This window comes from Vidua macroura, chromosome 5 (assembly GCF_024509145.1).
Source record: "Vidua macroura isolate BioBank_ID:100142 chromosome 5, ASM2450914v1, whole genome shotgun sequence".
In the NCBI taxonomy this organism is placed as follows: Eukaryota; Metazoa; Chordata; class Aves; order Passeriformes; family Viduidae; genus Vidua; species Vidua macroura.
Genome location: NC_071575.1, coordinates 67208882 through 67227240, shown reverse-complemented (window position 1 = coordinate 67227240; position 18359 = coordinate 67208882). Strand labels below are relative to the sequence as shown.

At 42.5% G+C, this 18359-nt stretch overlaps 1 protein-coding gene across 3 annotated transcripts in view; it reads left to right on the top strand.

The window, feature by feature from the left end:
• Positions 1-18359, top strand: part of CAMK1D (calcium/calmodulin dependent protein kinase ID) — a 208240-nt gene that overhangs the window by 81779 nt on the left and 108102 nt on the right. For all 3 annotated transcript variants that reach the window (XM_053977898.1, XM_053977897.1, XM_053977896.1), the window contains exon 2: positions 6671-6802. In XM_053977898.1, the coding sequence (XP_053833873.1) occupies positions 6671-6802 (132 nt within the window). The remainder of the gene's footprint in view (positions 1-6670; positions 6803-18359) is intronic.

Below are 18359 nucleotides of genomic sequence, written 5' to 3'. Positions count from 1 at the left end.
CTAAACTAGAAGAAATTATAAGCCTCAAATGGGCATTAAAATTCTTGCAGCTGACTCTGGTGACAAAACCTGTCAAAACACTAAGCTGTTGTAACTGTAGATAATAGTACCCACAAAAAACAGAAGTTAAATCCAAACAAATAGGAAAACTCTTGTTGGCTACACAAGATCAAAGCTTTGTGCTGCTCATTCTGTTGCAGACTGAAATGCTAAGTGGAAACCCAACTGGTTTATAAGGAGGTGAACAAAGAAGCTCTACCTGGAGTGTGATATTGCTGGGTGGCTCTGCTATGGTCATGGCTATAAACCCCAGCAGAGATCTGGGTGTTGATGGGACTTCCTCCCAAACATTTTGTTAAAGGGGAAGCAGCAGAATGGCTGGAAAGAAAACTCTGGAGCTGGGGATGTGCTGGCCAACCCTGGGCATGGTGACTCCAGGGTCCTTTCACGCTGTGGCTGCTCATTGCAAGCCCACAGTGGTTTTAGGATACCTTGGACAAGACAAAATGCTGAGGGAATGGGCATGGGGCAATGGCTCAGGGCACAGAGAAAGGTGCCAGTGCTGCAGCAAGGGAATGGGCATGGGGCAATGGCTCAGGGCACAGAGAAAGGTGCCAGTGCTGCAGCAAGGGAATGGGCATGGGGCAATGGCTCAGGGCACAGAGAAAGGTGCCAGTGCTGCAGAAAGGAGCTTCTTGCCGCAGAAACGCACAGCAAAGAGTATCTGTGCCTCTTGCCACTGTTGGAGTGTCCATCAGGACATAGCAACAGCATTTTGGCACAGTGGGAAGTGCTGTTCATCACCTGTGGTGGGTTAACAGCAGCCCCAGCCTGCGGCATCAGGCACCTCCATGGGATCATCACTGCGGGCAGGGATCGGGATCAGTCCTGGAGAGGGGAACTGGGGTCAGACACCGCCCAGGGCAGGGCCATGTCTGGTGTTAGAGCAGGCATTCATGGGGCCCCAAGGTAGGAAACAGCATTTTCAGTTGTGGCTGGGAGGCTTAGTGGAAATTAAATGAGTAGGGAGGCTAAAAATACCGGTGTTAATGCAGTGATCCCAGTTGTTGTGCTCTTGCCCAGGCAGAGGAAGCATTGCCATAGAAGGGGCTGCAGGGTTGGAACTGTGCACTTGATGAATGAAAATAGCTAAAAAAAGTATTTGTGCTCTAAAGCATAAACGGCTGCCACCAGATTAGTCAGCTTTTTGCATGAATTTTATATTCAGTTCTTGGGAATATGTAGAGAATTTGGTTTCTGTACCATGTGTAGCACAGTTCCAAAATCCTTCTCCTGTCCTCTTGGCTGGCTAAAACCTCTCTCCACACTTCTGTATTGTTAACTTTGCATTCAGACATCACCAAACCATTGGAAGTTAAATTGTAAATTCATTTTCATGCAGCTGTTAGAACACCGATGGACATGACTTTGGAATGAAAATCTTTATTTCCAGCTTTAGCTGGGTTTGTGTTGGGATGCACCTGGATGATGTGTGAGGAGAGTGAGGAGGTGTTTACAAAAACAACTGAGTAGAAAATTAAAAAAAAAAAAGCCAAAAGAAAGAACATGAGTTGTGCAGAAAAATGGCTTAGTAGAAAAGTAGTCTGCAGGACCAGAACCCCCCTGGTGTGTTCCACAGAGCTTGAGCTCATCCTGCAGTTAACTCCTTGAGGCCCATGGAAGGAGCTGTGAACATGCTAACAAAAACATTTTTTTCCCCTCTGTTTGTGGTGCAGTACAAAGTCACCTTTCTTTGGAGAGTCAAGGCGCAGATTTTGAGCGTGGTTGCCAAAGCCACACTATGAAAATGACCTTTAGTTTGATTTGTCTCCCTTTGATTCAGTCAGCCTTTCTGTCTCAGGGTGGATGGACATGGTATATTTTTCAGATGTTAAGTGTTCACTTTTTTTCCCCCTGATTTGGCTAGGGCAAAGTACACATGGGAAGCCAATTGTATTATAATTAAGAACATTATCTATATGCAGCCTGAAGATGTGAAATCTGTTTCCTGGCTATGTCTGTTGACTTAGTGTGACAGAGCACCTGCTAATGCAGTGGAAAACTGCTCAGCATTGAGGTTGAATGGAAAAAATGAAGTTTCATCCCTCCATCAGCTTTGTCTTCATTTTGTCAGCATTTTTGTCACAGCAATTTTTTTTGTTGAATGAGAACAGATTTGCTCTCATAGTATATGCTGTTCATTGTATTTCAGATATTAAATGTTCATAATAAGTTCTACTTCCAACAGAAGAAGGAAAAACTTACTTGTTCTTTATTTTGCTTTGATCTGCAGGATAGCCTAGCCTTGCAGCCGATGCTTTCTCATAGAAAATCCAGTCTGTTTGGGTATCAATAATGTTCATATTTCAATGTTGACCTTGAAATTCTAATCTTTAAATCCATATAAAAGAAAAATAATGCACAAGAAATAATGTAAATTAATCAAAACTCTAGAAAATTGGCATCTCATAGGATACTGCATAGTCCAGGTGCTTGCAAAGGGGTGAGGACTCAAAACATCTCAAGCACCCTCTAGAATTTGCCATTATCTCAATGTCACTCATCAAGTTCTTCAACATCTTTTTTTTTTCCTTACATTGTTCCTAATTCATATGGAAGTGATCTAAATCATAAAATCATTCCATGCCTTAATTAGAAGTTTGAAAAGAGCAATTCCTCCAGGGTAAATGATAATATGGTCAAAACTTTCAAAAATAGGTTGTTGCTGCACACTGATTTTGGCAGCTGAAAGTAGTTTCATTTTGCAGAAGTTTCTTGCTTACCCATTTCCACCACCGTCCTACTTCCTCAGAGCCATGATACTTTTTTGCTTGTTTGCTATCATCTGCAGGCAGGACAGGGAAAATTCTTGAAGGATTTGGAAGCTCCTCTTCAGAGAGGCAAAGACTTTGTCCCCAGGCATGTTGGAAAGGTTGCATTTACCTCCTTCCCAACTGAAGGGAATGGTGCATCCCAACTATTGCAGACACATTTACAATCATAATTTTTAACTAGTTAACTTCTTGTCCCAATTAAAAAAAATAAAAATCTATATCACAGTGTGATATTTGGTTTTTTTCATTTTTATCATACAACACTGCTTGATGATGTTTAATGGAAGCCATGGCCTTTTCATAAAAGTCCTGTCACGTTGATGGTGTAAAATATAATATTTTCCTAGCCCAAACTTCTTTCTAAAACTTTGTACAAAATTACATTTTAAATATCAATAAATAATTGTAATTAATTCTTAGAAATTAATTGCTTTTTCCATTAATATAATTATTTTAAGGGCAGTATAATTCCTTTTGGGGAGAAAAAAATCTTTATCAAGCTTGCTGAGCTGGTAGTTCTAGGGAACTTTTTTGAGGAGGTGGGGATTTGCTGCATGATATATTGCTGTTAGCAAGAAAATGAGCAGCCTTGTCTTTCTGACTTTCTCTCTGATATTTACCTATTCATGCCTGTGTCAAGAGGGGTTTAGTGGAGGCTGGACTGTGTCATTAAGGGTGGATGAATTCAGCTGCATGTTTGAAACTATGATAATTGCTTACCCATCTATTCAGTATTTTGACTGTTCCCTGACTCCAGCAGACTCCAGAAGTATCTTTGCTGCCTCTCCCTTGCTGGTGCTCCCTCCCACCCTTTCTTTCCTCTTGTCCTATATTGATGAGTCTCTGTTTAACACTCTGATCCCTCTCTGCACCTGTTCTCTTCCTTCTCTTTCCTTCCAGCACTTCACTTCTCTTTCTTTTGTGCACTGACTCGTTGCTTTGCCCACCTCCCTTGCTCTGTGAGCACAGGAGCATATGAAGTGCACAGAATAATGCAGACTGCCTCACTTCTGCCTCCTCACATCTCCCTCCTGCCTTCCCAGCAGATCCATCCCAGCTCTCCCCTTCCCATTGCCCAGGAACTCTTCCCAGCATTTGCAATTTCATGCCATGGCCTCATATAAAAATCAATGTAAAAAAAGCGCCCTGTCCGTGCCTGGGGTTGACGTGGGACCAAACACTTTAGCTGAGCTTCAGGTTATTTCATGCTATAATGAGAAAGGTTGTTAAGGAGATAGGGAATTGGGTTTCATGAGTATTGCAGAGCTCCACAAAAAAAGTTTCATTTAAATTCACAGAGGCTCTTTCCAACCAGGGAAACCGTGTCTGATAAGTGCAGGAAGAAATCCAGCGAAATGATGGAGCCAGCTGAAAAAGAGGTGCTTCACAAAGTTAACTATACAGTGTAGAGGGGAAATAAAGGGATTTCCTCTATTTTGTTTTCCGAGATGAGCAATGATATGCAGATTGGGATGGGAGCTCCCTGTATTTTTATAATATCATAAACACTGGGAGAGCTGTGTGATCAGTAAATGACTGGTGGGAATATTGCAGCTTCTAACACCATTTAACTGAAGGCAAGGAGCCTCTTCAAGACACAGCTGGAGCAAAGTGCTGGAAGCTTAAGCAGATGGGACTTAAGGGGTTCATGGAATACAGCTGGGAGCAGCCCTGTGAGTTTCTGAGTGCTCTGGTCTGCAACCAAAGCTGGTAAGCACCCAGAGGTCTCAGGGCTTTCCAGCAGAAGGGTTTTATTGCAATTCTGGTCTGGCTGTCCCAAGCATGAGGGTGAGGATGAAAACTTTATTTGGTAAATTGAATGGCTAGGGCTGTCGATAACAGGAAAGGAAAGAACATAATTAAAAACACTCTGGGTGGCTTATTTGTGCAAACCATTTGGATCAGTTGTGTGGACCCTAAATTGGAGCCTGTGATGCTCTGACATGCTGTGGTGGATTATACACAAAACAGAAAAGGGGAAATCATTCTGCTACTCCAAGTGGCATAAATGTAGCCATAGTCTGTCCTTTTTAGTAAAAATGAGACAAAACATTTCTTGGTTCAGAGGATCACTGCTCCATGTGGACAAGCTGTCAAACATCTGCTGTGTAGCAGCATGCAAAAGCCTTTTTTCATCAATTTCCTATCACTACTTCCCTATCTGCTGGCTACAAAAGCATTTCTGGGTAAACAGGTACTTTGTTTCCAGAGCAGCAGCCTCTTCCTTTTGCTTATCCACTTCATGATTCATGTGGCTGTTTTGCAGCTCAGGAGCTGTTGATGAGGTCACAGCAGGCTGGTTGTGTCATCCAAGTGCATGACTTATAAAGGAGGAGCCTGTCCAGGAAAGGAAATTATTTTGTTTATCCACAAAACATCTAGATAAGCAGCAGTTGTCAGGAGTGAAAGCCAGAGAAAGTTGGTGGTAGCCAGATGAGGCTGTGACCGAACATTAACCTTTTAAGAGCAGGCTGGATGGTTGGGTTTGCTCAGCACCTTCCTGAGCATTTATCAGAGTGACCTGTGTAGGAGAGCAGAATAATCTGCTGATGAGGGGAAATAATAAAGGAAAGACTATTTTTATTTCTTATAAATAAAACACAAACCTTCATAGAATCAAAGAATGGTTTGGGTTGGCAGGAACTTTCAGGATCATATAGTTCCAACCCCCTGCCATGGGTAGGGGACTCCTACTAGACCAGGTTGCTCACTCTGATTCTTCAGCTGTTGTTGGGTTAGACAAGTCCTTGGATCTGATCTCTCTTGGACAAAGTGGATGCTTCAGGAGGAGGTTATGGTGAATAGGAAAAATGTTTTGCTGTTCCTCATCAGGTCAATGCTCTCTCTGGCCCAGTACCTTGCTGCTAAACCAGTAACAAGTTCCAGAATATAAGGATGGTCCTAATGTACCACTGCAAAGTCTGTTGAGAGTAGCAAAGTCTGAATGATGCTCAAATGCCCAAAAAATTTGGGAATTGAAAAAATGTGTCTATAGCACTGACTGTGATGTTTTCCTGGCCTCTTCTTGGTTAGGTCCAGAGGCTTGGGAGGAAGCAATGACAGTGCAAGAAATAATCCACTGTTCTGAAATAACCCAATGAAGGAGAGGCACTGCCCGTTCTTGGCAATTAGTGACCGGCTGCTGTGACGATGTTTCTTTATTTGTGTAACCCTCTTGGGGTAACCATAGGGAGGCTGCTACTAAGGCAAATGTTTAGACTTGTGATTTAATCCAATTCTTTGGCTTTAGTGGTTACACACATCAGTTTGTGCTGTGGAGTAGCTCTGTATGCATAGAGAAATTTTGATGCAGTCTGAGTTAGGGTTAATCCAATGGTGAGGAGAAGCTCTGGGCAGCCCAGGGAGGACCAGAGTGGGGGCCCTGACCTCTTGTGGAGACTGAGGAACCAGGAGGACTCGTGACACTGGTATGTCACTTTGTCCTGGGGACATTGGGCTGCTTTGTGAATTAAACCTCCAAAAATCTCAGAAAGGGGAAAAGTACATAATCCACCAAGTCAGTAGCCAGACTATGGTCCATGACCCTGTGTACTGAAATGGTACTTTCTCATTTTCAAGCTTTGCTCATATGTCTGCTGGATTATGGTTCTTTATTAAAATGGTTGTGTTTGGTAAGCCTTTAATGTACTGCATGAGTGTGAATGTCTCCATATGTTTGTAAAGGCAAAGAAAGATGTTTGTGATGTCATTTCTGTGTTTAACAAGAGCAGCTTCCAAAGGACACCAGAGGAGCCATGTTCAATGGTTGTGTTTCAGTTAAGAGGTTTCAAAGAAAAATACCACTTTAAACCAGGGCTTTTCTTCTCTTCTTTCAGGGGTGCATTCTCTGAAGTTGTTTTGGCTGAAGAGAGAGCGAGTGGGAAACTCTTCGCAGTCAAATGCATTCCCAAGAAGGCACTGAAGGGAAAGGAAAGCAGCATAGAGAATGAAATCGCAGTGCTGAGAAAGTGAGTACCAGACCTTCATTTCTGCCCCTTTGCTTCAGTTAGACTCTTGCATTTGAGGGACAGTGATTGACAAATGTGACTGAAAAGTTGTTCAGCCCATCACAGGCAGACAAGATCATGCAAATTTAAATGGTGCTGAAAATGTTTTGAGAAATGCTCTTTCATATTAATGCAGCTAGATAACTGCAAAATGGGAAAGGAGTGAGGCTAGAGTAAATCTACAATGCCATAAAGAGACTTTATCCACTAAGAATGTCAGCAGTTGTGTCACAGGATTTGAGGAGAGCAGGAGCAGGGTTATAATTTTTTAAATGCTTGAAACAGTCTGTTTACTAATTGCTCTAAAATGATGGCATGCCATGGATTGTCATAGGAGATGGTGTTAATCTGTGCCATAAAGATGAGTGGTACCTCTGTACTTCTGGAAGGGAGATGTGGTTTTTTTTTCCTTACTTTGACTGGAATACATGGGTAAGAAAAAGGAATTTCACAATTGTTATGAATTCATTGTAGTTATTAAAGGCTTGATCCTTTCCTCTTCCTCATCTTATGCCCTGAAAGTGGGATTCATCTCATCTGACTTAAGACATTTGGATCTGAATTTATCACCCTTGACTTTCTTTCTGGGAAATAGAAAGAGATTGGTTACTTTAGGATTGGTTCCTGTAGTATGTTTTAAACTTCTAAAAGTATCTTCTCATTGAGTTAAAGGTACCACAGTTATACAGAACGACTCTGCACTGGACTGGGACACTCTTATTTCTGCTGCACTTCTGTCCCAAGTGGAGCTTCTTGCCCCATTGCTTGGTTATGTCAGAGGTGATGGCTGATCATCTGGGCACCACGTGACAAAACAGATCCTAAAAACTAACTGGATGAAGAGCTCAGCCAGCCTAAGTCAAAGGAGCTGGCTGAAGGGCAAATTCAGACATCTCAGCAGGCAGAAGGGATCCTTTTCAGTGGAGAGACATAAATGGGGCTCCAAACAGCTACACCTGTTTGTAGCAGTGCCTTCCTATTGCCAAGCCCACCTTGGGTCAGAGCAATGTAAACCCAGTGACATATGCAGCATGTTGTCTTGCTGTGTGGTGTTATTGAGAACCTGTCATAAAACTCAATCATTGCCATGTCTGTAACCAGGCAATAATGGCCAATAACCACAGCTTGAAAGCCTTTGTGTTGATGAGTTTGTCCCCTGGTACTCATGTGGGATGTAAGAGGGGCAATATCCACATGCAGCAAGAACTGACTTGCATCAGCCTTGATTCTTAGCTGGTAGAGCAGAGAAATCACTTAGGTTATTTCTTGCTTCTGCATTATGAAACGTTTCTGCTCCCTGCAAACAACTTCCTGAGAAACCAGGAGGCAGCGCCCAGGCTGTGCTATTCCAGCTGCAAGGGCAGGAGAATGAGTGGGCAGAAAATTCCTTAATTTCATGCAATTAGATCTACTCAATCTCTTGTCCTATGCATGTTAGGACCTTAAAAGAGAATGTCCCTTTTTTGTCTCCTGGTGTCTTCTACTTAGCTGTTGCTAATACAAACTTTGCCTGTCATTGTCTTTATTCTGAAAATAGACATCCTTGCTTGCAGATGCAGTATTGAATTTGTATGTGCCACCAAGGAAACAATTAGAAAATAACAAACTAAATTCTGCCTACAGTTGAGGAGAATGGATATCAACCTGTTCTTCTGTTTAATGAATTCTCTGCTTCAAAAGCTGTCAGTAAAAATAGATTTGAGCGCGGTTGAATGGATCCTGAGCAGCTGTTGCTAAGCTCCATCTAAGTGTCCTTTGCTTTTGTTTCTTGTAGCTTAACACTGAGTGGGAATGGTTAGTTCTTGTGTTGTCTAATGAATGGGTGGGACCTCAGAGCTCTTGGCTTCCCTGCAGAGCTGTGAGGTGCCACAGCCTTAAATGTACCATGCACTGAACTGCCTCATCTGGAGGATGTGCACAGAGGATGCCTGGCAGGACCAGCTGGTCCCTGTTCCCTGAGGGGAATGTGTAGAGACACAAAGGATGGATGCAAAGCAAAAAGAAATATGCACATGTGGATGCAAAGCAAATATAAATATGCACAGGTGTTGATCCTAGTCTCCCTGTCTGGTTTAGTATTGTGTCATCTGAGGGTGCTTCAACTCTGATGGGATAAAAGTCCCAAAGACACCCTGCCTGGCTAAAATGCAGGCAAACTCATTGAGATCCTTCAGAGAAGCATCTCTTGTCCTACACTGGACTTTCTTCTCCTATCTTCAATCATTAGATTTTTATTTTCCTCCTGACAAGCTCTGTGCTTTCTGGCAGACTTCTGCCAAATGTTGTGAAATGTAACAACTCTTCTTGATTTCCCCCAGTTGTATAACAAATTGAGGTCTGGTAGGAAATCCCGAATATACTCCCTGCAGTGTCTGGCTGCTCTCAGGTGAGCTGCTCATGCCCTTGTATGTGGTGTTTATGGACAGTCAGAGATTGTGCTGGCATGTCCAGGATCAATGCCCACAGTGTCCCATATATTTCGTATTTTCAGGCATCTCTGGTGAAGGTTCATTCCTCTGCCAGTCCTGCCAAATCATTCAGATCTGGCAGAATCAATATGGGAGAGGGTTTGAATGAAGCTGTGTGTCGAAGTAATGTTTAGAGGAGCATTTTTTGCAGTCAGGATTAAAAGTCTGAGCATGGAGTACTGGTGATGAAAACATGAATCCAGTGACCAAAAGCTTTGGATCCCCTCTCGCCTCTGCTACTTTCCTTCTGTCACAAGGATTATTGGTTATGAAACAGCCCTTATTGAAGACTCTTGAATAAACAGTTTTACCTGCAGTTGCTTTCCTGCCCTCTCTTGTGTCAGCAGAGAGGGTGTGAGAGGGGAGGTTTCTGGGCCGGGCTCTTAGTGTTGAACCAAAACTTCTGTCAGTCCTCCTGTGTGTCTGGACTAAAAAGCTGTTGGGAGTATTAATCCAATATTCTGTGCAGCATAAGGTCAGTGACTCCCATGTGAAGTACATGGAAGGTAGGAGATTTTATCTCTGTCTGTGGGCTTGGACGCTCTGGCTGCCAAAACAAAATGACACATTTTAGGAGCGATGTTCTGCGAACAGGGGAGCCGAGCTGCCAGCCAACTGATCTGCATGTTTGTGTGAGTGCCAGAGTGAATCATGCATACTCCATAATTCTATTTTTCCAGCCATGGCCAACAAATCTGTTCTTAAAAAAGAAAAAAGGCGGAAGAGCCGTTAAGTCAATATTTACGCCTAGCAACCTTAACAGGGTTCTTCCAATATGGACTCTTGTGTCCTGTGGAAATCCATGGCAACATTCCCCGAAGACTCGGATGGGTGGGGACGGAGTGGGAAGGAGCTCGCTGCCGAGTGATGTGCTGGGAGAGACTGAGTCCGCAGTTAATCCAGAAGCCTGGGCCTGACAAAGCATTTAAGCATGTGCTTAATTTCAGACAGTAATTAGTTCAGTGAAATTGGTGAGGAGGCTGAGCTCCCCTTGCTTGAATGTTTCAGAGAAGGGTGAGAATCCCACTGTGTTTGGTACCACATCAAGAGGGGAGTTTTCTTTTTATGTTCAATTAAGACATTAAGACATGTGGAAAACATGCTTAGAATGGCTTAAAATGTGTTTGAGGAAGAAAATGGGCTCTCTAGAACTGGACTGTCACAGCTGCATTAACTGGCTGTGGGGAACAGCACACAGTCACCTCTGTGTGACACAGCCTTTCTCTGAACTGACGTGTGGGGAGTTTCATAACCTGCTCTGAAAGCAACTGTGTTCTGGTTTTGAGCAGAAAGAGAAATGCAATCCTTTCCATTGTTTGCTGTAGAATAGAGGAAATTTCCTCCACTTATGGTAATTGTGCAGGTGTGAACACGCTGAAAGAGGAATCCTCTGCTTGAAGGGTTCTTGAAGGCAGTGCAGAGTGTGAAGAGTTGGACTGCAGAGAAGCAGCCGTCTGAGGTTCTAGTTAAAGAGGGAAAAAAAAAAAAGCTTATAGGTCAGAAAGATAAAACATGCCTGATTTGCTTGTGGGGTTGGTTTTGGTTTTATTTTCCCCTTTGGCTACACCACTATTTATCACAAGAATTCTCTGCTGCCTGGGTATTACCTGCCCAATTGTACAAACTCAGTGCTGAGTCAGAGCAAAGCAAGGGGAGGAACAATAAACTGTGTGTAGCCCTGCACCCAGGCTTATTGATTGCTTAATGGCAGTAATGTGCACATGTGTCTTGTTAAGCAATACTGTCTAGCTAGCAAATCATACTCTGCTTTAGCTAGTTTCTGCTGAACACAGATTTAAAAAATAATTTCTAAGCTATTTAGGGATGTCTTACCTTCTCCCCCACCTCTTTACTATCCTAGATCCTGTGGAAGAGGCATCATTAAATTCCTTATTACAAATCAAATCCATGCCTTACCAAGGTCTGAGGCTTTTTTTCCTGTTAGACAGAGTGAACTGCTCCCAGCAGGTCAGCTAAACTTCTGCCAGTGCTTTCCATCCCTGTTTCCTCAGGAGACAGGATCTTCAGGCAGTGATTCATACCCAGGCACTGCCTCACTCCTTGTATGCCTGCATCTACAAACAGGAGCTGCTGCTGGGACAAAGAGCAGGGGGAGAGGAGAGAACATGTCCTCCTGCAAAGCCTGGGAGATCAGGGCTCTACCCAAAGTAAAACTAAACAAAGAACAGCAATGAAATGTTTTCCTAATGTGGTGGAATTGTGGGAGCTCCTGCTCTCCCATAAATCAGATGATGGTCAGAGGAGCCCCCTGCTCCATGCCAGGAGGCAGTGCTGTTTCTCATGTTGAAGACAACAAGTGTGGAAGAATCATCCCTTCTCAAGGTTTACATGAAGGCTGCAGGGGTAATTAAAAAATTGTACCTCTTTGCTCTTTTTCAGCAGCCCAATGACAAACTCCTTGTAAAACCTCCCAGATTCTTATCTCTGTTATGCCCCAGCCCACCAGGGCTGACTTGATGGTCTCCAGGAAGACAAATCCAAATTAAGTTTTGAAACCCATTAGTTATCTCTTATTAAACTCTTCTGTGCAATTTAACTCGGAATCAAAGGCTACATTAATTCTGAATAAAATTGGCCATGCAGAAGTTTAATGTGCCCTAACATAAATTCAGGCATTTAATTAATTCAGATGAATGTTCCTGATTGACTCTGCGGGACAAACCCATCTATTCAAGCCACAATTTGTGTTCAGGTCAAAAAGTACAGCCCTTGCAGGCCTGCATGGTCCCATACTCCACTTTCCCAGTCTGGAGGCTCTCCTGGTGCCCACTGATGTTCTCCTGTGGTAATTGTTTTTCTGTCCAAGGCTGCACTGCAGAGTACAGGGCCAGCTGAACTAAAGAGGAGAGATTCAGATCCTGTGTGGATAAGTGATGGTAATTAGATTGTGTAGCTGATGTAAAAAAAGCTGTAGGATTGATCTTTAAGGGGTTAATGACTAATTACCTCTTTGCACCCCAGCAGTAAGAGCTCTTTTTTTTTCTATCAAGAAATGGATAGATGGTTAGGAAATGAAAAATCAAAAAAAAAAGGCACTTGACATCTCTGTCTGTCAGGTATCATAATTTCTCTGGTGCTTTGCTTATTCTATAGACAAAACAGGCTTGCTGCTTTTTTATTTTTTCCCCTGTTTTTTCTCCTCTGTGAATAATGCTGAGAAGATCGGCTGTCTCAGCAAGAATTGAAGAGACAGCTGGTTGTTATATTAAGTAATCACTCTCTGAGAAAGCTTTTATGTAGATTTACTTGTTAAAACCTGGCTTGCTCATGCCACTGCAGTTGCTCTGGGGTGACAGAAGGCTGACTCTGCTCTCCCTGTGCTGCCATGCTCCAAGCCCTGCCAACTGCAAATCCAGGACATCCCAAAAACCTGCTGCTCAGCGGGGCCCTGCATCCACAAGGATAGTTCAGGATGTTCAGACACACAGCCACCAGCTAGGGTGGGATACCCACTGGTACCATTAGTGGTGCTGATGTCAGTGGTGTCCGGGTAGGGCCCTTCCAAGAATATATTTGTTGGCATCATGCATGGATTTGCTTCATCATTCCCCCCACAGATCTTTTGGGCTGATCTGGATGCCTGGAGGGACCCCCGGTGCCTGCCCGTGGAGCCTCCCTTACAGCTGTGCACTTCTGCAGAAATCCCTGCTAGGGAGGGAGGCAGGCAGGCATGGAAAGGAGCCAGGATCTACAAAACTCAGGGTAGGGGGACAGTTGGGCATGCCTGGAGGCTGACATCAGCCTAAACCATGAGATCATCTCCTGGATCAAGGAGATGCAGACTGGATGAATTGCCCTTCTCGGGTTTCAGGTGAAAGGGAATCTGACCCTCTAAATGTGGGTATGGCACAGGGCAGCTCTGCCTTGGCACTCACAGTTGGCTCAGTGTTAAGCAAATAGTTTTGCTGCAAAGAATTCATCCCAGTGAAAAAAAAAAAAAAGTGAAACCTGAAACAAAGCTGACACCATTCTTCATCACTAAGATGCTGGAAACTTTGCAGGGGAAGACTTGTAGCCAGGACTGCCTGGATTGCATTTCATGCTAGATTAGATGTAAGCAGATATTGAGAAACAGATCGAGGCATCTTTAAAAAATCCTTAAAATACATTAAGTGAAAGAGAAAAATCCCCTCTGAAGGGGTAATCACAGAATTCTTTGTATCTCCTCTGGTTTTGCACAGTTCCATTCACATGCAGTGTGCTGGGTCAGGTTTCAGGGATGGTGTGTGGCATTTCTGTGCCTCAGCCTGACTTCACACCCTGCACACCCAGACAGCTGTGTTCCCCCAAGGAGATTACAGCATGATAAGTCATTTCACTGTAATTGCTGGATGCTGACGCAGCCGTCCTCTCTCCTGGGTGGTGGTGGTGGTTTACCAGATCTCCCTGGCATAACTATTGTCATCCAAGGTCACCCCATACCTTGACTCATCTCAAAAAATGGCATATCCATGTTAGAAGGAGGACATGGAAGCACATTGTCACTCAGTGCTCCGAGTTATTATAACTGAATTATTCCTAAGATAATTTAAGGAAGTAACAGCTGATTTCTGAAAGAGTTCTAAGAAGGGTCCAAATGAGCAGAATGAGTTTTGGTTTAGAATGTCAGCCTTAAGTGGAATCTGCTTCTGTGCCACACAGAATCACAGAATATGCTGACTTGGAAGGGAACCACGAGGGTCATTGAATCCAACTCCTGGCTCTGTGCAGGACACCCCAAGAGTCACACCATGTGCTTGAGAGCATTGTCTAAATGCTTCCTGAACTTTGGCAGGATTGGCGCTGTGACCACTTCCCTTGCACAGGTGGAATAACAAAGCCAGGGTCCTCTGAGTGCTCCTAGCTGAAGCATGAGAATATGTGACCTATTTTCCAGTATCTAATTCTCAGGAAGATGGTTATGATTGTGTTTCAGTGGTACAAGTATCTGATTATATTGCCTTGTCTGTTGCTTAAAAGACTTGCTAAGATGCATAAAGCCTTTTGAATAAGATCTAAAAGTTTGATAAATGACACAGCTTTAAATCTGGATTCATAAGGTCTGTTACACCCACATATTTAAACCTTAGAGTTACCTCATTTGCAAGCACATGGCTTTGGTAGTAGGGACAGCATTTTCTCCAGTGCTTGCAGTTCAAAACTTCCAGGGTGTCTCAGTGCATAAAAGCATTTAAGGATGCACTCAGTGTACTCCTAGGAAGGGGTTTGTTTTTTTTTTTTTTTCCATGGAAGTAATTTCTTCATTTGGAAGAAGTACAAAAGTTGTTTAAATGTCTCATGACACTAGGGAAGTGAAGATGTCCTTGCTTAAATATTATCAACCTAATGCATTTTGCCTCTATTCTCTAAGTTTTTCTTGCAACATGAACAGGAAGAATTCAGTGTTTTGTAATAAGCAGTTGTGATGTGCTGGTGGGAACCAGTTAGTTTCTAACTCAGGGTGACCTTTTTTTGGTGATGGGTAAGTTTTTAGATGCATAGTCCAAACAACACGGTGGGTAATCCTTTATCTTACTTTCATTCTATTAAAATCCACATCAGTAACTCATAAAACACTGTACTATTGGAGTGGTGAAGTAGAGTTATAATTTGTGAAGCACTGCATAAAGAGAACAAGTAAATGCAAGGTAAGAATCATCTGGCCAGCTGGAAGCACCCTCCAGGTACACAACTGCATCTAAGCTCAAACCTCACTTGCTATGGAAATCATCAAATATGCATTTCTAAGTGGATCAGAATGTACAGGGAGGATAAACAAGTATTCCAAAAGTGTCAGTTCCAGAAGGTAGAAACAGAAATCTTATCAGAAATGACAGTTTTCTTGAGTATTCCTTGTCTAAAGCAGTTTTTTCTCTTAGTTGCATATCAAAATGCTTTGTAAACAAAAATTGCTGTATTTTTGGCTTTCGTTATATGAAATTAGACAGAAATGTAATCAGTGAGCAGGTTTTTCTGAGACTCCAGTATGAATTTAAAACAACTCTGTTGGCAACTTACACCTTCTGTTTTCATTTATTGAAGATTAATCACGATTAAATTTTGTGTCTCATTAAGGTAACAGTGCTAGGTGTCTTAAACCAGAGTTTGGCAGAAGGGGGCTGGTTCTGACTATAATAAAATGAGGAAATATTTGTACTCTGTCCCACGTTCTGCTGCATCAGGTTAAACCTGACAGCAACCTCTGTGTTTGGAATATATCCAAAATATCCTGAACTGACAGCTGCATAAATTAATTGCTATTTGACTAAGTCTGCAGCTGTCAACTGTGATACATATTGATTTTTTTTTCTTACAATGCCTACTCATACAACACTTTGTTTGTGTTCAGTAAGAGTTTTTAAAGGGAAAAAAAGTAAAAAAAAAATCGATATGTACAGAATTTATCTTTTAACAAAAGCAAAAACATAAAACACTCATCTAGTCTGGGGGCTGCCCTGGTGATGAGTTTGACCAAGGAAATGCTGATGATAATTTTATTCCAAATTAAACATCAGTTATATTTTTAAAATCAGAACTTATGTTTTTTTAAACTGTGTTTTATGTTCATAAAGCTTAATCAGAATAGTTTTTTTTTTTTATCCTGAATTAAGAGTGTCCCCAGTAAGGAGCTGTGCTTCTGCAACTATAGGACATTAAGCCTATTAGTCAAATCAGTTTTCAAAATAAAGCCTAACATTTTCCTTGCTTGCATCCATGTTTCTACATCTCTGGCTATCAGAGGCACCTGGCTATATCGCCCAGGTCTTAAATCTCTCTAAGTGCAGAAACCTTTGGATTAGTTTTAGTACTGACAATTTATATCAGTAAGTGGACTATGAAATCATTTCCCTAAGGATAGGTGACAGCCAGCTTTTACTCTGCCAGCTATTTCATCAAATGAAAATTGTGGAGCATTACATTAAACAGGAATCCTTTTGCCTCCTTGACTTGCCCTTTATCTTTTTGTCCAGGACAGTAGACACAGGTGAATTCAAGCCTTCTTAGGGTTAATAGGTTCTTCTTTGAAATCACTTAAACATATAAATAGCAGAATTTATTTCTTTCTTTTTTGAAAGTTTGTTCAATAATTTTGAGAAGGGATATTGGTAGGAAGCTTTTGCAAATAATCCAATATGTACTACAGGTCTATATGGTACCAAAACAACCAACTGACAAATAAGTAGCAGTGAACTGTGCCAGATACTTTTCTGCACACCACCAGTGTCACCTTCTGAGATTAGTCCAAATTTCTATATATAATCTGTTTGGTTCCCACCAAATAAAACAACAAACTGCTTCAAATATCTTCATACCTTTGTGATATCTCCTGTCTTGGCAGATGCACCAGGGATTAAACTGCGACCTTTTTGGGCTTACACATACATATCTTTACAGCTAAGCAGCCATTCCCTGCAGGCTTCTGGAATGGATTCAAGCCTTTGTGGACTGGGCTCTGAATGAAATAGTTAACTAGTGCTGAAATAGTGGTTTGAAAAGTCCACATCAGCGTGGGGTTGTCTCTCAGCTGTTTAATTTTTTTTTTCTCCTCCACCAAAAGCAGAGGAATTCCCATACAGCAGCAGCATTTGGCATAGTACATTTTGTCAAGAAGCCTCTCTCCAGACCAAAGCAATCTGGTCACTCCCATGTCTGCTGTGAACTTGATAATTAGAAAAGAAAACAGTGGCTCTTCACAGCTTTGCTCTTAAAGAGGATAATGGGGGATTTCTAACTGAAAACAAAGAGGAAAGGACTTTTTCATTGTTTTATATATGCTCTCTTATGCAAACCACAACCAATATATGGATATGACATCCAAAAAGATGCAGCTTTTATTGGCATTTATATAGAAATGCCAGTTCTCCCCTTTCTATGTTACAGTAATAGTAATGGCTGTCTGGTTTGTATTTACTACAAGAGGGTTGGTGGGAGGGAAGCTGAAAATTTTCATGAACTTTCAAACTTCTCCTTCTGTGTTTTTTGTGCGTTCCTGAGAAAATTGCTGTTGAATGAAACTCCTGCGTGTCCCACAGTGTTTATGCCTTGAAGGAATCGTCCTTGCCATTTATGGTGTCCAACACACAAGTCCCAGCCATGTAGCACCAGCACGGGCAAACGAGCACTCGTCATTAACAAATAGACATGGGTAATATGATCTAATGCTATTCTGGTCAATAGGAAAATTCAAAGTCGTTGAACTTGGTTACATGACTCCTCGAGGCTCCCTTGAGAATCTTGGCCCAAAGCAAAAGGGGAAAGAAAGTTGGAGCTGAGGTCACCCATATGGATTGCAGGGCTTTGTCTTGTATGGTTGTGCAGTGTGGACTCAGGGCTTTACACACAGCAGACGTGCTGCACAGCCTCCTTCCCTCTTCCTCAGTCCTCCCAGACTGATACAGCTAAGAAAAGGGGCACAGCCATGTGGGGATTTACTGTTCCAAAGGTGGTGGCTCCTTTTCATGTCCTCCTTACTCAGGCCTGGCTGAGCCCACACAGGATCCTGGCTTTCCCACTGAGAGCTCTGTGCCATCTCTGGATTAGGACTGGGAACAGTGGGTGTTCTGTGGTGTTGCTGCTGATTTCAGCTGCTGTGGCTGAGGCCAAACTTCAGCCTGCAGAGAGAGAATCTGCCAGGGACTGGTCATGTCCTCTCTCCTCCTTCCATGTAGCCACAGAACTGGAACAAGGAAATCCAAAGGGCTGTTCCTCTGAGAGGGTGGGGAACATGGTCTGTGTCTTACCTAGTGGGGCTTGCTCCTGCTGGTGTCTTCAAGTTGTTTTTCCTTCTAGAAACTGAAAGACCAGAGAAGAGTTCATCACCAAACTTCACCCTGAAAGGATTGGGTTGGCACGTAGAGATTTTCTCCCCTCTTTTCTCTGATTTTACTATTAGGATTATGAATTGCTGACTTTGTTTAAAATTCCTCCTACCATTAGAATTCCTCCTACCATATGTTTCTGATTTTCTTTCTTATGATGACGTAGTTTGCACTCTTATCCAAGAGCTGTTTTCTTAATAGGACCAACTATATTTGGAATCACTCTGAATT